This window comes from Aspergillus wentii (assembly GCF_001890725.1).
Source record: "Aspergillus wentii DTO 134E9 unplaced genomic scaffold ASPWEscaffold_1, whole genome shotgun sequence".
Taxonomy (NCBI): domain Eukaryota; kingdom Fungi; phylum Ascomycota; class Eurotiomycetes; order Eurotiales; family Aspergillaceae; genus Aspergillus; species Aspergillus wentii.
Window position 1 is genome coordinate 1246345 of NW_024467832.1, and position 25035 is coordinate 1271379.

Sequence of the window (25035 nt, forward strand, 5' to 3'; positions counted from 1 at the left end):
AAAAAAAAAAAAAAAAAAAAAAAAAAAAAAAAAAAAAAAAAAAAAACTGGGATCTCATCATAGGTTGATCAGCATTCACAGAACCACGTCTCTTGAGCGATCTGAACATACATTCAACATACAAGACTGGGTTCACTTGAGGTCAGCATGATTTGGTTCCATCTGCATTTTGCATATCGATCAAATCTTAATTGAAGGAGCTGGATTGACAACCCAGTTTTATATTACAACAATCCTTTCGTCTGTCTGTCAATATTTGCCTATATTCTCCTTTTTGTTCATTTTCTTCTCACAATACCCCTTTTTTTTGCTTTCTTGTGCTCGACCTGTATGTATGTTAAATGACTTTCACTAAGCCCTTCTTTTCGCCGAGGGAATAGTTTATGTTAATTAGGCTATACAAATGCAATCTCAAGTAATGCCAATGAGATATTCTGCTTGCAAGGATATACGTAGAATCATCGTCTTATATTGGAGTCATTTCACATTTCGAAGAGCACTGCTCTGCTCAACAGATTCTAGGAAACAGGTATCACTTGGATTTGAATAATACAACCAGATCTCCTGTCTACCTTCAATCATCTTATCTTTTAATAGTAGCAGCAATCGTAAGCAAAGTCGTGATAGTTATCAGGATTTCTTCCCGAGAACACGTTTAGCATGTCTAGTGCCAGCAGCTCGAGATCCTGCTCCTTCGTCGATATCCATTCTCGACCCAGAGGCGCCCGCATCGAACGTACCCTCGCCCCCATTACTATCCCAGTACCCGTCATCGTCATGTTCATCGGCCGTGAATTCGCGCTTGTTCCCGCTGCCAGCACTCCCTCCCGGCGCCATTCTCAACCCGCCACTTACATCCTTGCTCCCGTATTTCTTAGATCGTGCACCACCGCCATCTGAGCCCCAGCCGGCAAGTGTATTTTCAATGAGCACCGCGCGAGCGCGCTCGTCGGAGCGCCGCTTGAGGGAATTGGTTCTGATCTTGGCGATTTCGGCCTCCATGCCGCTGATGACGTCGCCGCAGCGGGTCTCCCACTCGGTCAGGACGGAAATCATGGATAATAGGGACTCGGGTTTGACATCGCGGAGAGGAGCGACGGAGGTCACGTTCACCGTTGGGGGGTTGGTGGTGGGGGAGAGACGGGCGGTGATGAGGGAGGAGTAGATGGCGGTTGTGACGAGGGATTCGAGGTCGGAGGGAGTTGAAATGGACAGGGCGTTCATGAGGGTTTCATAGGTGAGAGGCTTAATGGTTGCCGACAGGGTGAGGAGGGACAGAAGGCGGAGCTTGAGGGTCTGTTCCTGGTTGAGCGGGGGGAGGTTCGGGGTTGCTGGGTGGGGGGAGTTGAGTGGTTAGCTGGATGTGTATATTCCAGGATGGATGATGCTGTGTATCTTACATTGATAGTCTTGCCATGTTCCCCAGGCGAAGATCTCTAGCAAGGTGAGATATCCCTGAAACTCCTCGGGGGTATCGGGGGATCGAAGGGCCTGGACCGTTGGTGTCTCCAAGAGCTCGGCGAAGACGTAAGTCTGGGGGCTTGAGGTGGCATTCGTGATGAGGTTGGCGATAAGTCGAGGGGACGAGGCGCTTGTCGATTTGGCCAGGTGGATGAACGACTGGAGAGCCTCCAGGGCTCGTGTATGTGTTTGATCCATGAGGGTTCTCTGGGGGGTTGTTGACGGCGGGACCGAAGGTATGATGACGGTGCTGTGGTACGAGATTAGTCGGGTAGAGTTCGGATAGTTCTCTATTTACTCACTGGTAGTCAGTTGTCGGATCCTAGCAGCGGAGTATTACCCCCTGGACAGATTCAATCTGTTGTGTCTGGAGGGAGATTAACTGGAGATGATGGTGGTGATGGTATCCAAGTCATGTCCCGAATGGGCTGTTTGCATTTGATGCAAACATCTACTATATCATTCTCGCCCGTTATCGATACGATTTACAATGATCTGATGTTTATTTTATGAGTTTAGATTTATTCACTGAGATAGGAGTATTCTTGTGCAGTATAGAGTATACCGTTATATTCAATCATTATGGGCTATACAAAGACCAAATTGCTCCGACTCCAAGACCATCCGCTGTATGAAAACAAGGTACTTCATTTGAACTGACACTTGTAGCCTCAGATAGATTGAAAAGGGGTCTAGAAAGACTGATCAATTCTTCCATGCTTCTTCAGCTGTCAAATGGCGTCTATATCAAACTGCCAAGTACCCTACTACCCCACTATAGTTGAGATAGCGCGAAGCTCTGATGTTTCAAACAAACATCAATCAATGCTTTCGGAGTAATTACCAAACTGGATATGATAGTTTTCTTCTCTTCCTGATCGAAGTATCTGAGATTCTGAGTTTGAATGGTGTAGTTCTTGAGTTTGCTGGATACGGATTGCACCATTGCAGTGGTTATTGATGCTATTCAACACCGTACTGATATCAGCATAACCTCGACTGCCCAGACAAAGAACAAGAAATTCAGATCGCCACGCCCAACTCCCTCCAGCCATCCAGGAGGCAGGAAATCGTCTACACAGACCTCTGGAGATGCCGATGAGGGTTACACCACATCCGGAGCATATCTCGCCATGTTGGGCTGGAAATACCGCAGCGCAGGTGTAAGCTTAAGATAGCAACCATGTCAGCTGACAGGCGATGCAGAAGATGAGAACAGCATATCACTCAGTATCACTCAATAAGAATCCATGGAATGCAGCCTAGGAAGCAATAATAAATCATATTAATTATCGCCAGGAATGCGGTCAGATTCCTCGCTGTGGTAAGAACAATAAAAAGAACCGCTGACTGTACAGAAAGCAAAACGCAACACCATCAGCGCTAGTTCTTCTGGGCTAAATTGGCCCAGAGATTAAAATTAATATTTCTCTTGATATCTTCGCTTCTGTTTCTTCCAATCACAGCTTCATCTTCTTCCCCCCACGCGGCACTCTGCATTGCTCTGTGGAATGATCGACCCGCAGCAACTTGGCCATCCGAGCTGATCCGCCCACCGTCAACGTAACTATTTGACGTACCTGTCGCCCTTGTTTCTTTGTCCCATCCGCCTGTTTTCCCTTTCTTTCTTCTTTTTCTTTTTCTTCGTTTTCTCAATTTATCACCCCAACTCGCATTCTCCAAAATAACCCCATCGTTTCCCATGAGATAACTCACCTCAGCATAGCTTCCGTTGTGTTGCTTTCGACAGACTCGGCGCTATGGCGTCCTCCGCTGCGTTACGCCCCGCCGACAAGGGCCCGGCTACGGCTCATATGGCCACGACGACGGTTAAGGTGGATGGAATGACTTGTGGCGCATGTACCTCTGCGGTGGAGGGTGCGTTCAAGGGTGTTGAGGGTGCTGGAAATGTTTCTGTCAGCTTGATGATGGGCAGGGCTGTGGTGCATCACGATCCGACACTACTGCCGGCGGAGAAAGTCGCCGCGACGATTGAAGATAGCGGTTTCGACGCCGCCGTTCTCTCCACAGATACACCGTCGACACAAGCAGATTCTTTGGTTGCTGCTAAGAATGAGGGGCCGCGATCCTCGACTACGACCCTGGCTGTCGAAGGCATGACCTGTGGCGCATGTACCTCTGCCGTCGAAGGAGGTTTGAACGGTGTGTTCGGCGTGGCATCAGTCAGCGTTTCTTTGCTTTCAGAGCGAGCTGTGGTGGAACACGATGCGTCAATTATAACTCCGGATCAGATCGCCGAGGTCATCGAGGACCGGGGCTTTGGTGCAAAAGTGTTGAATATTTCAGAACCACAGGACGGTCTCCACGCGCAGGAAAAGACATCGCAACCTCAGCTGGTGGCTACCACTGTTGCAATCGATGGCATGACATGTGGCGCATGCACGGCGAGTGTTCAAGGTGTCTTCAACGGGGTGGATGGCCTGGTTCAGTTTAACATCAGTCTGCTTGCCGAACGCGCAATCATTGTCCACGATCCCGCCGTCCTGCCAACGGAGAAGATTACCACCCTGATTGACGATGCAGGTTTCGACACGACTGTCATATCTTCCGAGGCTCAAGTACCTGCCTCAAAAACCTCGAATCAAATTAATTTGAGTCTACACGGTCCGCAGGATGCTGCCTCGGTAACTGCATTGGAAGATTCTCTTGTCCAAACACCAGGAATTTCCTCCGCATCCGTGAATGTGGCTTCGTCCCGTATTGTGGTATCATATGATTCTTCTGTGATTGGGATTCGCTCTGTCGTAGAGGCGATCGAGGCCGCTGGATACAATGCTCTCTTGACAGATTCTGACGACACCAACGCGCAGCTTGAATCTCTATCCAAAACAAAGGAAATTCAAGAATGGAGACGCGCTTTCCTCTTTTCAACCTCATTTGCAGTCCCTGTATTTCTGATCAACATGATACTTCCCATGTACTTGCGACCCCTCGACTTCGGCAGCTTCGAGTTATGTCCAGGCCTTTACCTTGGGGACCTCGCATGTCTTTTTCTCACTGTCCCCGTCCAGTTCGGCATCGGCAAGCGCTTCTATGTCTCGAGCTATCGATCACTCAAACATAAATCACCGACTATGGATGTTCTCGTCATGCTAGGTACATCAGCCGCTTTCTTCTACAGCGCGTTTACCATGCTGGTCTCCATGTTCCGCATGCCCCATACTCGTCCCAGCACTGTATTTGACACAAGTACCATGCTCATCACATTTATTACACTTGGACGATGGCTGGAAAACAGAGCCAAAGGCCAAACGTCCGCAGCTCTGTCTCGACTCATGTCTTTGGCCCCTTCGATGACTACGATATATGATGATCCAATAGCGGCTGAGAAAGTCGCCGAAAAATGGCAACCCGCCAGCTCTGGCTCCAAAAAGCAAGACCCAACCCCCTCGAATTCTGATGCATCAGGCCCGGGATACAAGATCATTCCCACCGAATTGATTGAAGTGGGCGACATCGTCCTGCTCCGTCCGGGCGACAAAGTTCCTGCAGACGGCGTCGTCATTCGAGGCGAGAGCCATGTTGATGAGAGCATGATCACCGGTGAAGCCCTTCCAATCCGCAAGAAGAAAACCAGCCTCGTCATCGCGGGAACAGTGAATGGCACTGGATCGGTTGACGTCAAGGTCACCCGTGCTGGGAAGGACACGCAACTGAGTCAAATTGTGAAGCTGGTCCAGGATGCCCAAACGAGCCGCGCTCCCATCCAGCGCATGGCCGACGTTGTTGCCGGCTATTTTGTTCCTGCTATCATCAGTCTCGGCTTGGTCACCTTTTTCGGTTGGATGTTCATGAGCCACGTATTGTCAGACCCCCCGAAGATCTTCCTCGCTGAGAGCAACGGAGGTAAAGTGATGGTTTGCTTGAAGCTTTGCATTTCGGTCATTGTCTTTGCTTGCCCATGTGCTCTAGGCCTTAGTACCCCGACGGCTGTCATGGTTGGCACCGGAGTGGGTGCACAAAACGGCATTCTTGTCAAGGGCGGCGCCGTGCTCGAGGGTGCAACCAAGGTGAACCACGTGGTTTTTGACAAAACTGGAACATTGACGACCGGTAAAATGAGCGTCGCTGAGGCTCAAATTGAGCCTCATTGGTCTTCAAATGAATGGCGCCGTCAGTTATGGTGGTTGATTGTGGGTCTCGCGGAAATGAGCAGCGAACATCCCATCGGCAAAGCGATTCTATCAGCGGCTAAGAATGAATCAGGCCATCCTGGAGATGATGGACTGCCCGGTAGCTTAGGCGACTTCGACGCTTGTGTTGGTAAAGGCGTATCTGCTCTCGTCGAACCCAACGGTGTGGAGCGCGTACAATATCGTGTTCTACTTGGCAATGCTGTTTTCTTGCGGTCCAGGAATATCCAGGTTCCTGACTCGGTCGATCCAGACTCACAGGAACCTACAAACCAATATGATAACCCAAGCCCCAAGCCCGATACACAAGCTGGCATTACCCGAATCCATGTGGCGATCGAAAACCAATATACCGGTACCATCTCGCTCCGTGACACCGTGAAGACGACTGCAGTGGCTGCAGTTGCAGCCTTGCATCGCATGGGCATGAGCACCTCGCTTATCACAGGTGACACATACTCGACTGCCGTTTCCATTGCTACCGCTGTCGGTATCTCCACCGAGGCAGTCCACGCTTCAGTCTCTCCCTCAGACAAACAATCGATCATCTCCTCACTGCAGGCCTCAGGCGAACGCGTCGCAATGGTTGGTGACGGTATCAACGACTCTCCGGCCTTGGCCTCGGCCTCGATCGGTATTGCGCTTGCTTCTGGAACGGACGTTGCGATGGAAGCCGCAGATATTGTCATCATGCGGCCAGACGATCTCCTTTCGGTGCCAGCCAGTCTGTTACTCTCCCGGTCAGTTTTCAAACGTATCAAGCTGAACCTTATGTGGGCTTGTCTATACAACATTATCGGCTTGCCGTTCGCCATGGGTCTATTCCTTCCATTTGGCGGCATCATGTTACCACCCATGGCCGCAGGCGCAGCCATGGCTGCGTCGAGCATTTCCGTCGTGGCGAGCAGTCTTCTTTTGAAATTCTGGAAACGACCACGATGGATGAATGCCGAGCGGTTAGAGAAAGAATTGGAATTGGGCAGCATGAGCCTCGCGGGCGCTCAGAAGAGCTGGTGGATGGCCGCTTTGTCAGTCACCGGATCCCATGGCTCGAGACATCCATTACGATGGGCCAAGGATGCCGGTGCTGCCCTCTGGTCAAGTGCCACGGGTAGGAGATCCACGACTCACGACGAAGGAGGATACGTTCCTCTCCGGACCGTGGAGCCAGCTGTCTAAGCGCATCATCTATCTTTCTATATAATTTTCGCATTTTTCCTGGTGTTCGTTTACCCCCCGTATTTCCAATTTCCACAGCTTTTGTTATCAAGTTTTGGCCTTGCATTAGAGGCATTACACTCATGATCATGTTATGAATGGTGTCAAAATGGATTGGGCTTTTCTCTTTGGTTTTTATGTTGGATGTGTTTAGACGATTTATATTGATACCTTTTGCTTTTACGGCTATGACATCTGTTGCACATGATATGAAACAAATGTTATAAAATCTTTTGCCAAACAAGAATTCACTCGTAGTACTAGTATTCAACGATGCATTCATAATTAATCAAGGCGATGATATAGATAGCTTACGCTATCCAAGAAATGCAAAAGCTGTAGAGAGGTGTCATGTCATTGGTCATTAATAGAAAACAAACATATTTCTGATACTCATATATTCCCTGATCATCAATCATGAAACAATGTAAACAAAAAAACGACTAATGATTGGGTTTAAGCACCCTGCTTATCGGTTGCTGTTTCTGACCCCTGGGGTTTATCCGTTGCACTGGAGGACTCAGCATGGCTATCTTCTGTCCCACCTTTGACATCTCCCAGGAGAATATCACCGTCGCCATCAGCATTTGGATTTGAGTAATCGTTCCCTTGCGCGGATTGATTGGTTTGTTGACCTTCCTGAGCAGCGGTCGCATCGTTGGAAGCTGCGCCCTCTTCGCTCGAAAGTGCCATTTCGACACCCTTACCATCCTGAAGGCCCATGTCTTCCACGCCTACTACTGGCGGGCCGCGAGCGTGGGGTACTTCTTCAGTGTCGGCTGGCGGAGAAGTGACATTGGCTCCTAGCGCTTCATTCTCAACAGCTATTGTTGACTCGGTATTGGCTGGTGTTTGTTGGGTAGCAAAGCCGGCGGTGTCTTCCTCTTGTGCTTGTGGTTCCTGCGTCTGTTGCTCTTGCTCTTGCGGAACAATAGGCATAGGTTCATTGTCTGAGGCTATGTTATCAATGAGTTTGTGTGGGGTTATATCAAGTTTCAATGGCGATCATACCTTCATCCAAGGGTACACCGTCATCTACATCAATAGTGGCATTACTCAGCCAGGGGATTGGAGTGAGGAGGGCACCACCCAACGACTCATCACTTCCTAGGGAGTGATCTGGGAGCATGAAGCTACTAGACCCACCGTTCAAGATACCGTTGGGCTGGTTGCTGCTTGTTTGCGTCTGTAGAGGAAAGACCTCCGCGCTGCTGGTGACGGAAATGACCCGGTCAAGAGCTCGCAGGTAGGCAGGCAAGGTTCGGTAGTGCGCATTCGGTCGAAGGATAAGCTCTGCAAATCTCTGGATTGTATGTGGTGGTTTGGAAGTAAAAAATGTCTTCAGGGTCGATCTAATCGAGTCTAGCAGCAACTGAAGCGGAGCGGGGAGTATCTCATTCGTAGGGCCTGCAAACGACTGAGGTTGGGAGTCCGGTACACGTTCACTCGAAGACGAGGGAGCTGTTGCAGAGGATGCTGTAGGACGTGGAGGTGTCTGCAAATCCGCCGGGGAAGCGTTTTCTTTATTGCTACTCGAGGGCACGGTGTGGGAGTCTTGCGGTTGCGAGGACGAGGGGAAGGAAGACGGCTGAGTAGGAACAAAGGACGAGGTTTCCTCGGGGGTCGCCTTGGGCATAGGAAAAGCATTGTAAACGATCTATCGCGCCAGTTAGCAAGTAAAGAACAGAAATCCAACCAAGCGGATAGCTCATAACGCACATATTCCAACCGCTCAAGCAGAGGTTCAACCATGCCAGCCCATTTCTCGCTAGAACGGGACCTTGTCAGCCATCTGTCGGATTCCAAAGCTCAGAGGCTGGCCATTTATTCAGCGTACAAATCCATTAAGCCGCCATTGGCGGCCGTCTCCAAGCTTTCTTCATCTATAATTGGAAGGACATTCGTTAGCTACTGGAAAGCTCAATGCAACTTCGCATCACACGACAAAGACAATAATCCTAGAAAGGCCTCCGCGGAGGAAACTTACCAAGAGACATTCTGACGACACACTGCACCCCGGAAACCTGGTCGGTGATAACAGCAATCAGTGCTCCGTTGACTTGCGGTAGAATCGCCAGGCCGTTTATTATGGCCGACGAGATGCCCGCCGCTTTAGGCGCGCGGGCGGGGCGAGCGGCAGCGACGGCTTTTGATTGGCAGGCACAGCCGCTTATCAATTTCACGTGACGGTTATCGTCCAATTTCTGAGATCGGAAGATGAAGAGGGGCATTGAATTCTTCCCCAGGCGACTTTGCAGCAGGCCACGGTCTAGATCCAATTGGTTTCATTTGGGTCCGATTTTTTATTTCATTTTTGTCTCTTTGGCTCAACTAGCACCGTTCAATTCAAGATGTGGAATGATCGCAAGGTCGGAATCCTTGGTGGGGGGCAGTTGGGTCGGATGCTTGTCGAGTCCGCAAATCGACTGAATATCCAATGCAACGTTTTGGACGCTGAAAATGCTCCTGCGAAGCAGCTCAGCGCTCACGATGGTCATGTGACTGGCTCTTTCAAAGAGAGAAAATCTGTGCGACAATTGGCAAAGACTTGTGACGTTGTGACTGCCGAGATCGAGCATGTGGATACTTATGCGCTTGAGGAAATCGCCTCGGAGGTCAGGATTGAGCCCAGCTGGCAGGCAATCCGGACCATCCAGAACAAGTACAACCAGAAGGAGCACTTGTCGAAGTATGGCATTCCCATGGCTGAACATCGGGAACTGGTCAAGAACACCCCCGAGGAACTGGCAGAGGTCGGCGCTCAACTTGGATTCCCTCTGATGTTGAAGTCGAAGACAATGGCCTACGATGGACGAGGTGAGTGCTTCTTTGCATAAATATTGGTATAGGGCTATCAAATATTAACTGGGGATCTTCAGGAAACTACACTGTCAACTCCAAGGACGATATCCCCGACGCACTGGAAGCCCTCAAGGACCGACCTTTGTACGCTGAGAAATGGGCCCACTTCAAGATGGTTCGCTTCCCCCAAATATGATTAAGATGATACGGTGGTCTAATACTTGGTGTTTAGGAGCTGGCTGTCATGGTTGTCAAGACCAAGGACGAGGTGCTGTCATACCCCACCGTTGAGACCGTCCAGGAAGACTCGATATGCAAGCTTGTGTATGCCCCGGCCCGAAACGTGTCGAACGCTATCAACCAAAAGGCTCAGGAGCTGGCCCGCAAGGCCGTGGCGGCCTTTGACGGCAAGGGTGTCTTCGGTGTCGAGATGTTCCTCTTGGAGGACGAAAGCCTTATCTTGTGCGAAATTGCAAGCCGAATCCACAACTCGGGTCACTACACCATCGAGGGCTGCCCCCTGTCTCAATTTGATACCCACATGCGTGCCATTCTCGACATCCCCATTCCTCCCCAGAGCCTTGAGCTCCGCCAGCCGTCCATCATGCTCAACATCATCGGCGGCGCCACTCCGGACTCGCATTTGGAGGCCGCCGAGCGCGCTCTTTCCATTCCCAACGCCAGCATCCACCTGTACAGCAAGGGTGCCTCCAAACCGGGCCGTAAGATGGGCCATGTGACAGTGACAGCTGCCACGATGCACGAAGCCGAGACTCACATCCAGCCGCTCATCGACTACGTCGACCACATGCGCTCCCAGCGCAGCGACGTCAAGACCAAGCCCCAGTCATCCGGTCCTTCCAAGCCCGCACCCTCAGTGGCCGTCATCATGGGCTCTGACAGCGATCTCAAGACTTTGGTCCCTGGACTCAAGCTTCTTAAGGACTACTTCGGTATCGAGCATGCAGTGGACATCACTTCCGCCCATCGCACTCCGACATTTATGGCCGAATACTCGGCCAATGCCGCCTCGCGCGGAATCAAGGTCATCATCGCCGCTGCCGGCGGTGCTGCCCATCTTCCCGGCATGGCTGCTGCACACACCGCTCTCCCCGTCATTGGAGTGCCGGTCAAGGGCAGCTCTTTGGACGGAGTCGACAGCTTGTACAGCATTGTACAAATGCCCCGAGGTATGTCACCTACACTTCAACCAAACACTCATATTACGTTATTCTAACTGCTGCAGGTGTCCCCGTCGCCACCGTTGGAATCAACAACAGCGTGAATGCTGCTCTTCTGGCCGCCCGAATCCTGGGCGCCTTCGACCCGGCTGTTCAACGCAAGGTGGAAGCCTATGCGGAGAAGGCCCGGGCTGAGAATATGGAGCAGAAGGGTGTTAAGATGCAAGAGCTCGGATGGGAAAAGTACTTTGAGCAAATGTAAAAACCCTTTTTAGATGGTTTTATTTTGAAAATGATAGACGATGAATACGACTGAGATTACTATATAAAAGTTTGGATTTTCTTTTTCTTCTGAATTGGAAAGTGACGTTGCAATTGGTAGTGTTATTTAGGCACGATATATATCCATGCTCCTCATTATAAAAAAGGAAAAACAATTGTTAATACTTGTAGTATATTACTCGGGTCTCATTAAACCTCTATAAAATTAGAAATATCTAGAATGGGAATAAAGCAATTGTTAATAGGTTGGCATTAGGGATTAATTACTCGATGATACTCGTACAAACCACCTTGCCCGTGAGCAGAACGAAAAAAAAATTAAATCACAAAGCACACAATTACTACAGCGAAACCAATAATAAAAAGTCGCAATAAGATATCTGAAAGCACTCAAAACCCTTGCACGAACAAAACTCGTTTCGTGCGATATCCAAAGAATTCATAAACAAGACTCATGGTCAGGGGATGTATCGTTTGCACGCCACGCCTCGAGTTTAGGCTGCCTGGGGGTTAAACGCAGTCTGAGCTCCTGGTACAGACAATCCGTGGGTGGTCACCTTTGAACCATTTGCAGCGCCGTTGGCGTGTCCGTTGCCAAAAGCCTGGTTGACCTCATCTGAGAATCCCCGAGAAGGGTACCCGTTCTGGTCAGCGGACTTGGGGTGGCCATTGGTTGCGCCGGCGGGAGCAGCAGCAGCAGCAGCAGCACTACCGTCTGTCACCCGACCATCAGCAGTCTGGTGCGGTTTGCGAGTAACAGAGCTGGGTTTGGGGATGTCAGTCGACTCAGACGCACTGCCGATACTGAAAATGGCCGACTCCCAACGGTCTCCCTTGTTCGCGAGTTCCACATACTCCGTGGCCTTGGAGGAAATACCACCAGGGAGCTTAATGTCAGGGAAAAGAGAGTCATGTAGAGTGGCAGCTGTCTGGACCTTAGTGTCACGCTTGGGGGCCGCCTCGGCCTTTTGCTTCTTTTCTGTCATCTTGGCGCGGATGGCATCCATATAGCGAGTGTAAATGTTGGGTGTGTTTTCAGGATCCTTCTCAACAGCTTCCTGTGCCCGCTTGACGTCTGATTGGATTTCATAAGCAAATTCATCACCGCTGGCAAATGCATCGCGGATTTGTTTCTCAATCACATTCTGCAGGATAGGGCGGACGACACGGAAGAGCATCGGCTTGAACACCGAGAAAAGGACCTTGTGTTTGGATTTCTTGAGCTTAATATCCATGTTCTTGATATTCACGGTCACCTTGTCGAGCTTAATAAAATGCTGACGGTCCCCCTTTTGAGCGGTGGAAGCTGCGACCTTGAAGCCAAAGCCCTCGCCGCCAAGGAAGATGTCCATTACACCCTTGTCGGTTATAGCAGGGAAGCCCTCCTTCTTCTTGATGTAGTAGCTGACATCCCTGAGGTCTGCTTGAATTCCAGAGGCTGAAATCATGATCTGCGCGCCGGGGTCAGCATCATCGCTGGATGAATAAGGGGATCTAGCTGTTACTAACCTTGTTGTCCCTCTTGCTGCTGATCTTCTTACGTCCCCAACGGAAGTAGTTGTCGCTACCAAGTTCCACGACATTAGGCATCAAGTTATCACTCTCAATGACGAGATTTTCAACCACCTAAAGAGCAATGTTACTTCCGGTTCATAGCCCAAGTGTTCAGGAAGATAAACTTACCACATCAGCCATTGGGTCCGAAACCTCAATGCGAGGAACAGGAACATAGCGGACGTTCTCAAAGATGCCAGGAAGAATGACATTGCCAATGTCCTTGAGGAGATGCTTCTTGAACTTGACATTGCCGTCTGAATCGCGACCCAGGTCATTGAACAGCTTCTCCATAGAGTTTGCAAATGCCTTGTTCTGAGGGTCCCTGTTGAATTGATCACCAACGAATTTGATCTCATCGAGGATACGGTCGGTATGGTTCTTGTAACGGTCACGGAGCAAGTAGCGGCCATGGTCGTACAATTGGTTCCATTCACGATTGCAGTCCTCTTCCATGATGTAACCTGACTCTCGCAAGGATTTTCTAGTTCTGTTAGCCTAGTTCGTGCTGAATACCTTTTCGATAAATGAATAGCCTACCTGATGAGTGTGTTAACGTTCTTGAACCATCCTCGGAGTTCAGGATCCTTGTCTGCATCCCGGTAAATGTTGTCGAGCGAACCGAAGAAGTCATCCAAAGAGGTGCTATTGGCAAAACGCTCAATCAAAATCTAGAGAAGTATTAGCACCAAGACATTTCTTGATATGAGAATACCTACTCGGAGATTAGTTTCGACTGTCTGAACACTGGAGTTGGCTCTAACGCCCTGGACAGCTCCAGTACCCTGCTGAGTGAGATCCTTGGAGTGTCCGGCGTATTTTTCGGCAAGGTTCAGGAGTGTTTCAATAGCTTGCTGGTCTTTAAGATCACAGGGCTCAAGTTAGTTGCTATCCCATGTGAAATGGCCTTCGGTGTGTACATACAGTCAGCGTGGCCTTGGATTTCAATGACCATCTTCTTCAAACGCCAGATGGCTTGGTCTCGTCGCTCCTGGGGCATTTTCTCCGACAGATAACTCTTGGTCTTGTCGGTCAGCTCTCGGGTGCGGTTCTTGGTGTCTTCTGGAACCTTTTCCTTGAGCTTCTGAGCGCCTTGAGCAGCGCCAGCACGAGCGTCAATATCCGAGGTGGTTTCCGGTTGCTTGCCACCGGTTGCTGCTTGCACGGTGCTCTCGGCAGCTTCATCGGCTTCCTCCTTGTTTCTCTTAAAACGAGACTTGAGTTGATCCTTTGAGATATTCGGCTTCTCGTGCCAAAGGTTCTCTTCTGCGGGTTGGTCGACTTGAGAGAGCTGTTCCTCGGATGGGCGAAGCTTGTTGGCAGCAGTCTGCGAAGCATCTCCGGCCATATCACGAGCGATGATCGCAGCGTCACTCACTAGGTATTGTCAATATAAGAATGCAATATGATATCAGAAACACCACTTACGAATCTTTCGAAATTCTCCATTCGTAATCAAGAGAGTTCCCAGGGTCTTGAGACCCTCCAAAGCCTGACTACCGTCTTGCTTGGCCACATCTTTGCCGACGGGAGCGTTTGGCTTCTGCGCGTCTCCCGAAGTGATCTGCTGGGCCTCCCAGATAAATTCCTGGATTAACTGGCCATCGTTCTTGCTCAGGATCAACTTCTTGGCTTGTTCGATGACATCTCGAACATCCTTCACGAGGACCTGGCCTTCACTAGACAATTCCTTAGATGGTGAGGAGAGGGCCTTCGAGGAGAGGGCGCTGTTCAGTGCGATGTCGCATTGCTTATTCTATAGTGAAATGCTCGGTTAGTATTGTGCAGGTGATACGGGAGACAGTGGTTTGTTCGATGGACTAACCGATGGCAGCTTGCCTGTCTTGAAACCTGGAACATTCTGTCAGCTTATCCGACAGTGATAAGGTATGAACAATCTGCAGTGAGCTACCTACCATGGTAGATCCCAAACAGCTGAAGCTTCTGGTTGATGTCCTGTATCACTTGAGTTAGCGACGAGTTCCACCCCCTTGACAGCATGAGCTGCATACCTTCTCCTTCTGCTTGCTGTCGGTAGGACGGTTGACAACTTTGGACGGCATGACGAAAGCTGCGGGAACCGCGCAAAATACCAAATTAAGAACCGATAAGATATATTATGTAGGTATGGTATGTATTTCGGACACCGCAAAGGCAATCAAAGGATAGTGAATAATCGTCAAAGAAAATTAAGATTAAAGTCGACTACAAATTAGTAAGGGGTCGTGTCGCTGGGGTATCACCGAAACCGGAATGAAAGGCCGCAAAGGGTTAAGACCGTTCTCCAATGGTATGTAGTAGGAGAGGAAGAGGAGGAAGAAGAAGAATGGTCTGAAGGAAGAGAAGAAAGGAAACAAAAAAAGACCAAAAAGAGAGGATTCTTCTCAAGTGGCCGATTCACTCTGTCTATTAAATATTATGACGAATGCAGATCCTCAACATCAGAAGGAGGGGGAGGAGAGCAGCAGCAGCAGGACTAGGAATAAGAATAGCCAAAAAAAGATGGTCGCAATCCCAGTTGCACGAAGAATGGGCGCGTTTGCGACCCCGACTTGACCTGCGCCCTTCTTTCCAGACTGGGTTGATGATTGACGTCAGGCTGTCGTGTCTCCCTTAGAAGCACGAGACAGCACACCACGACGTAAAAGTCCACCCTTGACCAGAAGAAAAGGGATGAAAATCGGCCCCGAAAAAAATAATAAAATCAAAAAGAACCAATTCGTCGGTTCCTGAAAGATGCTCATGGATTGGATCGGATTGCGTCCAGATGATGCTCCAGAACGTTCGGACATACAAAGTGTGGCTTGTGGAAGAGCTTTGACGATGATCTCATCTGGCCTGGGAAAGAGCTGCAACCTTCCAAGCCACCTGCGAAGTCTCAGAAGAGCCACTTTTCCTTGATTTGATCGGCGCTAAAGTAGGGAGAAATTCCAAATTGATAACTGAATCTCTCGCCTTCGTCTCAGACTCAGAGCCGTCTGGGCTTCAGAAGAGGGTCGAGATCAATTTCCGATCGCCATCTGTTCTCGTTGGCTCATCGCAAGAGGTCCATCAAGCATGGTGGCTGCCGATCCTCGCGCGGGTCCCAGACTAAAGCTTGGCGCAACTCCGGCCTTGTTGTCCATCGTCCATTGCCGCTTTGAGGCCGGGATTTTCACGGCCCTGTTGGTTGATGGAACAGTGAGAGGATGAAGGGATCATCCAAGTCCGCATCAGCTTGACGTCAATGAAACCCAGACTGCGCCGCGAAAAAAGATTCCCGCGCTGGTAGACTGGCCGTGTCCCATGGTCGCGTACCATGAGTTCTCAGTGCTAAGGTCGTAGTACCTTAGTAGTTGAAGTCTAAAGATTTTTTTTTCCCTATTTTTTTTTTTTTTTTTTTTGTTCTCGCTTGACCCATAATAATTTGTTGGAGTCGGCGGAAACCTGAATGTTGTCATCATTTCATCGTGTTGTGACCCTGAAAATTGAATAATCCAGGCAACGGGCAACCACCGCCAGCCCTGTGATATGCAAAATGTTATGTCATCGCATTGTAGTCGCGATGTGATCTTTGGAATCATGGTAGATAACCTACCTTCTCCATGCGATCATAATTGCTCCGACTTTGCTTTTTTACTATTATTATTCCCTGGTAGCAAAAATACTGGCCAGTTCACGTGGTGTTGTGATTGAGTAATTCCCCGAAGGCAACAGCAATTCAGCAACCAGTTTGCTATCCCCTGGCCCCCTGTCCGTGATATGGAGCAACGGGGTTATTTGCCACACTTAAACGCCAATTTACTGGCCCCATTATTATTGTCGGTTTCCGGGAATCAGGAGTCAAGACCCATTATTTGACACTGACTGACTCAGTGCGCTCGTCGCCAAAATAACTGACTGCTCTTGCTGTAGGCGCAATGGTGGCCCCCATGCTCCAATGGCCACTCAATCATATCGTACAGGGACAAGGCCCATAGTTGTATCACGGACAAGACAAGATCGATTCATTAGGTCAGATTCTAATATCATGTGTTTCCGTCTCACAAATAACAACAAAGGGTGACACATCACGGTGTACTCCATATGGGGTCTCCTTAAGCTCCATAGTTCCCAGGCTCAAACCCAGGGTATCCACTCCCTGTGGTCGGTAGTACAGTAGTAGGTGGTGGCCCAGTCAAATAGGCACCAGGCCCAGGAAGGTACACCATCGATGTCTGCATCAACCGCTTCCGGATAGACGTTGAAGTTTGCTCAAACTGCTCCAAAAGACCGCGCAGTTCCCACCTTCGCGCGCAGTATTGGAGGAGATCTTGAATGCAAGTTATGCATCGAATCACGCGTGCATGGCAATTGATCCGATCATCATCGCCAAGGAAGGGCGGGTCTGGAGCGCCATAAGGCATGGGGGGCGGTGCAGGCGTTGAAGGGCCCAATACAATGTCATAGTCTTGGGTCAAAATCTCAATAAAGCATTGGCCAACCTGATACGCCCGTTGTATATCAAGGAACGTCATGAAGGGTAAAAGATTGGTGTTTTCCAGGGTCTGATGGAGCTGGCCTATGTAATCCATGCAGCGATTGAACAGAAGAGCCTTGTTAAAGTCGCATATTGTAGGGTATCTATGGGATGGGGAAAGCAGAATGATAGTCGTGTACAAAAGCTCCAGTCTATATAGGGTTGGAAAATAGTGTGGGACATCCTTGGGGGCGTTATCAAACCACTCCTGGGCTTTCGAACACAGGACCCAGGTCTCTGTCACAGGTTGCGTAGATGGCTCGCGTCCGTCAAAATACATTTCTCGGTACGCCCCCGAAAGAATTTGGCGGATTCTGACCAAATGTAGAGCAGGCCCTGGGCTGCGGAAGAAAACGTGATTGTGTTCTTTCAAGGAGGAGCCTGACGAAGAAAGAGTGGGTATAGCGACATTAACGGAGGCGTCGGAAAAGGAAAAGGTTCGCCCTAATGCAGTGCTAACACCTCTGTGTTCTCAAGTTAGATACCTCGCAAACTAGGGCTTAAAGTTTTCAGTGGCAAAACGGAAGGTAGACAAACCTATCCAGGGAGTATATGCAATGGAAAACCTTTCGACGAATGTCCTGTCGATCGGTGCTTGTCAGGACTTCTGAAGGGGGCTCCTGGTGTAAGCCCAAATCCATCATGACTCTGACGGCCATTCCAATCAAGTACCAAGTGCGGAAGCGCATTGGATCAACCAGAGAATACTGAGCTAGCAGCAGGATCGCTTGAATACCAGGGATAGACCCAGGGTGGAGGACATCTTCGGAATATTGCATTGCCCCGGATAATAGGGACAATGCCCGTTGATGGTTACTGTCCCCGCTTTGGCGAGAGAGTGAAGCATAGGCAGTAGCTAACACCATGCGCAGTATCCAGTGGTCAAAGGGTTTCGCGAAACGCCCCCCAGATTGGTAGACAGCATCTACCGACGTCCAGAAGCTTGTCTCAACGAAAAAGGGCATTTGAGTGAAGATGTTGTCAAAGTAGTACTGCAGAATCGGTGTTGCTTCATGACGCGGAGGTAACGGGCGTGTAGGCAATGGTGGCAGTGTCTCAACAACGGAAACAGACAGTAATAGGTTGGCAAACGAAGTGCTAGAAGTAATTCCATGAAAGTCTCGCGAGGTGGCATTGACAGACCTGAGGGAAATATTAGTAGGGTGAAAAGGCAAAGCGGAAGAAGTCAACAAACAGGAAGCCAAAGTCTCCAACCAGGTCGTCAATATCAGACACCTCCTTGTGGTGCTCCTGGTCTGTTGCTGACACTGATGTGATGGAACTCTCATGGGCAACCCCTGCCCCATCTACAGATAAAGTTTGTTGATGGCGATGGAGACTAGCGATCTTTTTCTCGAGTCTTTCGCAGTAACCTTCCAAAGAAGCAACATAGCTTCTTTCCTTGCCCTTGGCAAATTCATCACTGGCCCCAGAGCAGGTGTTTGCTTTCCCTACTCTTTCACAAGCCGAGCAAGCAGGTAGCTTGCCATCACATTTGATCTTTGCTGTTCGACATCTTGAGCATGCGGCAACTGGCCGACTAACTTTGAGTAGCGGACTATCCAGAAACGAAGTGGCGGACATATTATTGTTTCATGTTATCTATGCAGCAAGTCAGCACGCGTGCTATACCCTGTAGCTACCGCGAGGACATATGCCGTAGCATTCAAAAGAGCAGCCATGTACCTTGGAGAGAGAAAAGTATCCTCAGTCGCTGGATTATGTAATAAACAAAAAAGGGTCCAGTTCGAAAGATTTAGGCTCTCGAGTTGACAGCGCAAATCCTCGAGGACCTGCATAAACCAAAGTAGTTAGTCGATAGACTGCCTCATGGACCCAAAAAATGTCGTAGTAGCTGAAAAAAAATTTATGGAAATATCATGATGGCCTCTCGAGGCTCTTCCACAAAGCAGAGGATGGGAAGAGGGGGCAAGGTTGTTGAAGTAAAGCTCATCTTACAGAACCTGTCTGGTGGGGAGAAAGGGGCAATGATGCGACCACTCACCAACTGGACAAGGCGGGAAAGCCTACGAGCCTATCAGAAAAGATATGCGATATCAACGATCAGGTGTCCGGGGGGGTATCGCGGCGATTTCAGGGACAGAGGGAAAAGAGTGGAGGAACAAGTTGGGGCAATGTCAGCATGCGAGCAAGCAGAAAGCCATGTCAGGCCAATAGCAGCTTCGGAGGCGAAGAAAAAAAAAATAAAAAAGATTAATTCAACCAGAGAAATGCGAGTCACCGATATAACGTCCGATTTATGAAGCAGTCAACTAGTTCATTAGCCTGCAGTTCTCTCAAGCAGGGCCGTTGAAGCTGGTGTCGTGCGAAGAGGCAACTGGCCCAGCCTTCGGGGCTCTCGCTCTTCGTAGGTGTCGAGCTCCCGCTTACTTTAGCTTTTCCCCCCTCACTGGACACCCACTCGCTCTCTTCCACGCACACACCCCACGCTGACACGCTCGATCTGTCAACCGACAAAGACCAAAGATCTGTGGTTCTCAGTCCGTCAGATTATTTATGATTATTGAGTCTTCTAATTCCGGTTATCGAATCCATTTGAAGATCAAGATACAATTCGTGGGATTATGCTCATCATGTGTCGTGATCTAGTCGGGCGCCCATGGTACCGTGTTTGATCTACATGAATGATCGACAGAACGAGTCTGTCCAACATTCCTCCTGCTCTGAATTGACATTATTGTCTACTCTATTATTCACTACCATTATTGTGAACTGGTGGCTAATGAAATAGAATTCAAGGGATCTTAATCTTATATGTACTCCTGAGTTTATATCGAAGGATCGCCAAGCAAGTTGCACGATCGCTTTGTCAACGACCAAGATCCCCTCCTCCAACTCCAAGAGCGTTTTGCACAATGGTATTGCATACCATTACGGACTACTGGGGGGCTTGTCTGACTGCCACCAGGCTTAGGGTCGATGATGGAGTCATTCGGAATGGTGACATACTGCCCGAGGCCAATACTATAAAGATGCTGGCCAAGTTCCACAGGAATCCATGGATGCCTTCATACTTACAACACTCGGCCTGGGGCTCGCAGCCAATCGTGTTGCTACAGCAGGCATTCAAAGGGTAGTACACTCGAGGATTTGTGTCTCGTGAATTTTCCACAAAGAATTCTGAATTACAGGGGACTCTTTCTTGGGACTGAAAGACTGAATGGATGATATCACTCTGGCCCCTACTAATCAACGCACACAGTCGACATACAGAGTACACAGTACCATAACAAACCAACATTTTATCTTACAACCTTACATAGAAAAAGAGAGAATATTCTGGGCTCTGCATATTTCCCAACCATCATCCCCCTGTGACCGACACCAAGAGTCCACTCTGTAAAATCCTTAGATCGTTGATCTTTAAATTTTTTTCGTGGGCAGCTGCGTATACATCAGTTTAGTGGTCGATCTTCAATCTGGGCCGAGGCTGTCTTTGGTGACTGTAAGTCAGTTCTTTTCCACTGTCGCCCCTCTTTCCGATCCGCCTTTTCTCTCCTCAACCTTGGGTAGTACAAACTGCCGTATTCCAATCCATTTTTCTACAGTATCGTCATTATTATTACCTTTTTTTTTTTTTTATCGCCATCTTTAAAAAATCTGGATGGATCAAACCATCGCAGATTTGCCAAAGACTTCTGGGTCGTGCGAACGAATGCTTTGCGCTGGGCTCTGCGACCGCTTACGCCTCCTTGCACTACCCTGAATATTATCTGCCGTCAAAGATCATGTCAACCGTGCCGTCTCGTCGGATGTCTTTCCCGTGTACCAATCGCGTGTACTTCAGAGGCTGATTTGGACCCAATTATTTTCGAATAGTGACAGGTCGTATGCACTTGCATGGTCACTTGGAGGGGGCGTGATTTTTCCTTGTCCAGTGACAGATAATCTACGGTCGTCCGAGCTTTGGAGTTCGTTTATCCAAGTCATCTTACAGACATGGCGACCCGGTTAAATTCGTCTCAGTCACCACCTTATTTTACAAATCCATGGGAACAGCCACCTTCCAGAGCTTCGCAGCACTCGGTGGATTCTCCCGATGGTCGTATTGCGCACACATTGACTGCTTGCACAAGGTGCAGACAGGTATGTCGGTCTTTGTCTCTAGGGACTTCACCGCCCCTCATTTACCATCAGTGTTCGAGTCTTTTGATTGACAATTCAATCAGCGTAAATCTAGATGTGACCCTGGTATCCCACGATGCGCTCCTTGCGAGCGCAGCAATGCAAAATGCGTATACTACGATTCCGCCAAAAAGAGCACCATCCCAAGAACATACATCGTTTCGCTTCGTGAGAAAGCCCGTGCATTAGAGAATGAACTGGCAGAAGTCGAGAAAGAAATCCAGCACTCAGCAGACGCAGAACTGATGGTGCGCGGGGCGGGTCGCATTCGATTCAAAGAAAATGATGAGGCTAGATACTTGGGACCGTCGAGTGGGATTGCAATGACTCGCTTGGTCATGGAGATGGCGAAACAAAACACCGATTCAAAGAGTATCAAAGATGTCGTCCCCGAATTGACTGCACATGAAATCAAAGCGGCATTTGTGCAAGAAAGCTCCAAGCCGACATCAAAGGTTTACCCTATGATTAGTTCGATTCCTCAACCCAATCTGCCTCCACGAAATTTGACGTACCGACTCATCGATCTCTTCGTGGCTAAAGGTAGGCTGTTCATCACGAACCCATGGTTCTGCTTCTCGCTTACTTTATTGTCTAGCACAAGCAATGCTTCCAACCTTGCACGAGCACACATTTCGTCAGGATGTAGAGGATGTGTTCAATGGCTCCGACGACCCTTGTCAGAACTTCCAACTCCGAATGGTCATCGCCATCAGCATGCAAAAACTGAGCACTGAATATGCGGGCTTAGCGGACAGTTATTACCTCGCTGCGCTTCCTTACCTGGAACCTTCGCTCAAACAAATGGATTTAAGAGCTTTACAATGCCTTGCTTTGATTGCTCAATACTCTATGCTTACCCCTACGAGAACAGCAGCATACTGGGTTGTCGGGACGGCGGTCAAATTGTGTCAGGACTTAGGACTGACGGAAGAAGCCACAATCACCAAGTCGCCCAGTGGCGGAACCCTGAATCCTCTGGAATTAGATATGCGCAGGAGGCTATTTTGGATTGTCATGTCCATGGAGTTTGGCCTTTCGCATAGTCTTGGTCGTCCGAGTTGTTTCTCTGTCAGCCATGACCATATCAATGTCAAGTTTTTCGAGCTGGTCGATGATCGCTATATCACGCCAGAGGGTGTCTCGCCTGAAGGAAAGCCGATACTGCCCAAGTGTATTGCAATTCACTTCTTGAAGATGCGCTTGTTACAAGCAGAAGTCAGAACAACGCTCTATTTGAACAAACGAGAGACTCCAGTGGATGATCAAGATCCATGGTTCTCACAAATGCTGGCTAAACTTGATAATTGGGTGGCTACCTGCCCGAAGAATGACGGCGGTAGCGGCTTGAGTGAGAAATGGTAAGCACGCTGGTACTGATGATTTTGATTAGATTGCTGACCAATATTTCTGTTCCCACAGGTTCCACGGCAGGCGAAACACCATCATCGTTTTCATGTTTCGACCATCTCCCCAGGTGCCCGAGCCCTCGGTCAGTGCAGCAGAGAAATGCTACGAAGCGTCTGTTTTCAATGTTGCGATGCAACGAGAGCAAGTTATCACAGGCTCGGTGGACTTGACCTGGATTTTCACGCAGTCCCTCTTTATGGCGCTGAATACTATACTCTGGTCCCTTTCATATCCTGAGATTCGTCAAAACCATCCTATAGACGAGGTTCAGGGCCACCTCGAGGTTGCGTTGGAGGTGGTCGTGCATGCTGCGAAAAGATGGCCTGGAGTTGAATCAGCTCTGCTTCTTTATAGAAGCCTTGTCACTGCTTGCCTCAAAGCATACGGTTCTGACGAATCGTTTGTGGTACACTCGCCCTCGAACCATGCCTCGAGTCACCCCACACCGACTTCCTCTCAGGATGTCACGTCCCCACCCTCGATGTCCAGCCCTTCGAGCACCACAACATCATTCCATTCGCCGAATATTCGGGCTGGAATTCCATCAATTTCCGAAAATGTGTCGGCCGGCACGATTTCAAGAGGACATTCCGCAGATCCAACTTCTCCCTTGTCTCAAATAACGGCGCCAACCTCCGAGTCTCACAAAGCCATGCAATATCCATCGTGGTCCCCTGAGTCCAACTCTCAGAAATCGAACATTTCTAACTCCACACCGACTCCATTCACCTCGCAGTCATACGACGCACCAGCTATCGCCTATTCAGACATACAGGTCGATCCAGCGACGCCATATAATGCATTTCCCTCGGTTGTTCCGGGTCTACAAGGCTGGGACCCCAATTTCACACTCGCCTCCACTACTTCTAGTCACCTAGCGTATGTCGATGCAGCCGTTGATCCCATGCAGTGGGTGAGTTCAATCGGTGATCAATATTCACAGTACTTCAATGAGGCATATCCCGTTCCATCATGGCGTGGACGAACTCTTAGCCAACAAGAACAAATTGAGTTGATGGCATCGTTGGAGGAAAACATCCCTGATGTATCAGCTCAGCTTGTGCGCGAGTCAGCAACATTCTATCAGTCATGATTTTCATCACCTCTCTGAGGTGCTTGGATCGCGTGCAGCCATGACGAACTTTTGTACTTTTGTTCTATCCAATTCTGATTCCCCATTTGCAAATCTAATATACCCGCAATCTATCTATGCGTGGCAGCAGCGAGTTCGCTTATGAGTTATGTGGGCTCGGCGTTTTTCGGAAGCCTGTCTTCGTCATTTTTTTCTTTTTTGGGCTACATTAAACAATACAATTTTTGATCTAACACATTGGGAAAGAATAGGGAGGTACAATACAACCCCCTTGTATCCTCGCGGAACAATCAATGAAGGGTGGGGTTTCTATAGAACACAATAGTAGTGTCAATTCCTAGTGAGGAGGCACTCAATAGGGAGTATATTTAGTGAAAGGAAAAACCAAAATGATATATCAAATACAAGATCCAGTTCAACCTCTGCTGTTTCAAGTACGGAGTAAAATAGGAGAATTCCCAGCAGCACAAACGCCGACTGGCATATACCGTCCAAGATGCACACCCAAGCAATATCCAGATGCAAGGCCCACGTGCCACATACATAACACATATATTAATTAAAGTGATGCTACGGTTGAGGCGGTTTCAATCAGACACTATTGGAGCGAGGGCATTACTTCGAGTTTCAGCTGCAAGTCACATTAGGGCTGGTGAGTGATAGATTCCCTGCCAGTCAGGTACCTCAGGGGCACTTGAGCATGAGACAGCATCTGGTAAGATGAACGGAAATAAAAATAGAGAAAACTGATAAAGAAAAATAAAGCCTTTCGTCACAATCTGACTGCTGAGGGCGATGGTGAACACATGATTATGTGATCTATCCGGCCCATCTTGCCTTTTTGGTATTTCTCGAGTCAACCTTGAGTGATTAGGCTTTGAAGGGCTGGGGACTCACATGACAATGAGAGAGACTTTTTTTTTATTCCATAATTATAGAATATTGTAATCATATACTAGTATCACATATTCATTATCTCAGGAGTATCTCCTTTTCGGAATAAAAAACAAAGAACATCGTCGAACAAAAAGAACAGGCGCGGGCACGAAAAAGGCGCGCGGGTCACGTGCGCGTCTGGGCTTTTCGCCGTCATCCAATCTCAGAAAGCGTCCGCCAGTGAGGAATCAAAGGGCATCGCTCTTCACCACCCGCCACCCATCATCCTCCACTCACTCTCCCTCCCGTCAGCCCCGTCCAGCCCAGTCCAGTCCATCGAAACCACAGTTGCTCGACACT

The 25035-nt window shown here is 49.1% G+C and overlaps 7 protein-coding genes across 7 annotated transcripts; 3 read left to right on the plus strand and 4 right to left on the minus strand.

Annotated features, from left to right (window-relative positions):
• Positions 1 to 492: 492 nt before the first annotated feature.
• Positions 493 to 1701, minus strand: ASPWEDRAFT_145172 (uncharacterized protein). Its single transcript, XM_040829480.1, has 2 exons — positions 1401 to 1701; positions 493 to 1331 (listed from the first exon to the last, which is right to left on the minus strand). Exons 1-2 carry the CDS (start codon positions 1657 to 1659, stop codon positions 631 to 633), a joined length of 960 nt encoding a protein of 319 aa, XP_040694146.1. The 5' UTR covers positions 1660 to 1701; the 3' UTR covers positions 493 to 630.
• Positions 1702 to 3221: 1520 nt separating this feature from the next.
• On the plus strand, positions 3222 to 6794 carry ctpA (Cu(2+)-transporting P-type ATPase CCC2; the record flags this gene model as incomplete). The annotated part of the gene is made up of 1 exon (XM_040836938.1): positions 3222 to 6794. One exon carries the CDS (start codon positions 3222 to 3224, stop codon positions 6792 to 6794), a length of 3573 nt encoding a protein of 1190 aa, XP_040694147.1.
• A 247-nt stretch (positions 6795 to 7041) lies between these two features.
• ASPWEDRAFT_216634 (uncharacterized protein) lies at positions 7042 to 8907 on the minus strand. Its single transcript, XM_040832292.1, has 5 exons — positions 8821 to 8907; positions 8671 to 8716; positions 8553 to 8601; positions 7845 to 8490; positions 7042 to 7783 (listed from the first exon to the last, which is right to left on the minus strand). The coding sequence occupies exons 1-5, from the start codon at positions 8828 to 8830 to the stop codon at positions 7290 to 7292; spliced, it is 1245 nt and encodes a 414-aa protein (XP_040694148.1). The 5' UTR covers positions 8831 to 8907; the 3' UTR covers positions 7042 to 7289.
• Positions 8908 to 9070: 163 nt separating this feature from the next.
• Positions 9071 to 11245, plus strand: ASPWEDRAFT_63879 (phosphoribosylaminoimidazole carboxylase ADE2). The gene is made up of 4 exons (XM_040838711.1): positions 9071 to 9650; positions 9713 to 9810; positions 9868 to 10825; positions 10882 to 11245. The coding sequence occupies exons 1-4, from the start codon at positions 9185 to 9187 to the stop codon at positions 11076 to 11078; spliced, it is 1719 nt and encodes a 572-aa protein (XP_040694149.1). The 5' UTR covers positions 9071 to 9184; the 3' UTR covers positions 11079 to 11245.
• A 347-nt stretch (positions 11246 to 11592) lies between these two features.
• ASPWEDRAFT_166543 (uncharacterized protein) lies at positions 11593 to 14715 on the minus strand (the record flags this gene model as incomplete). The annotated part of the gene is made up of 10 exons (XM_040830010.1): positions 11593 to 12549; positions 12608 to 12724; positions 12782 to 13136; positions 13193 to 13323; positions 13372 to 13511; positions 13577 to 14029; positions 14081 to 14408; positions 14478 to 14503; positions 14569 to 14608; positions 14665 to 14715. The coding sequence occupies 10 exons, from the start codon at positions 14713 to 14715 to the stop codon at positions 11593 to 11595; spliced, it is 2598 nt and encodes an 865-aa protein (XP_040694150.1).
• A 2013-nt stretch (positions 14716 to 16728) lies between these two features.
• On the minus strand, positions 16729 to 18734 carry ASPWEDRAFT_166544 (Zn(II)2Cys6 transcription factor; the record flags this gene model as incomplete). The annotated part of the gene is made up of 3 exons (XM_040830011.1): positions 16729 to 17614; positions 17688 to 18293; positions 18346 to 18734. 3 exons carry the CDS (start codon positions 18732 to 18734, stop codon positions 16729 to 16731), a joined length of 1881 nt encoding a protein of 626 aa, XP_040694151.1.
• A 2376-nt stretch (positions 18735 to 21110) lies between these two features.
• ASPWEDRAFT_22649 (putative C6 transcription factor) lies at positions 21111 to 23799 on the plus strand (the record flags this gene model as incomplete). Its single annotated transcript, XM_040832366.1, has 4 exons — positions 21111 to 21257; positions 21341 to 21839; positions 21895 to 22657; positions 22719 to 23799. 4 exons carry the CDS (start codon positions 21111 to 21113, stop codon positions 23797 to 23799), a joined length of 2490 nt encoding a protein of 829 aa, XP_040694152.1.
• Positions 23800 to 25035: the final 1236 nt, after the last annotated feature.

Excerpts from the sequence above, each read along its gene's own strand:
- ASPWEDRAFT_145172 (XM_040829480.1), bottom strand. The coding sequence starts at position 1,659 with ATGGATCAAACACATACACGAGCCCTGGAGGCTCTCCAGTCGTTCATC. Across the intron at positions 1,332-1,400 it reads AACATGGCAAGACTATCAAT|CAACCCCGAACCTCCCCCCG; the intron begins GTAAGATACACA and ends CCCCCCACCCAG.
- ASPWEDRAFT_63879 (XM_040838711.1), top strand. The coding sequence starts at position 9,185 with ATGTGGAATGATCGCAAGGTCGGAATCCTTGGTGGGGGGCAGTTGGGT. Across the intron at positions 9,651-9,712 it reads AATGGCCTACGATGGACGAG|GAAACTACACTGTCAACTCC; the intron begins GTGAGTGCTTCT and ends GGGGATCTTCAG. Across the intron at positions 9,811-9,867 it reads AATGGGCCCACTTCAAGATG|GAGCTGGCTGTCATGGTTGT; the intron begins GTTCGCTTCCCC and ends CTTGGTGTTTAG.
- ASPWEDRAFT_216634 (XM_040832292.1), bottom strand. Across the intron at positions 8,491-8,552 it reads TGCTTGAGCGGTTGGAATAT|ATCGTTTACAATGCTTTTCC; the intron begins GTGCGTTATGAG and ends CTGGCGCGATAG. Across the intron at positions 7,784-7,844 it reads CGGTGTACCCTTGGATGAAG|ACAATGAACCTATGCCTATT; the intron begins GTATGATCGCCA and ends ACATAGCCTCAG.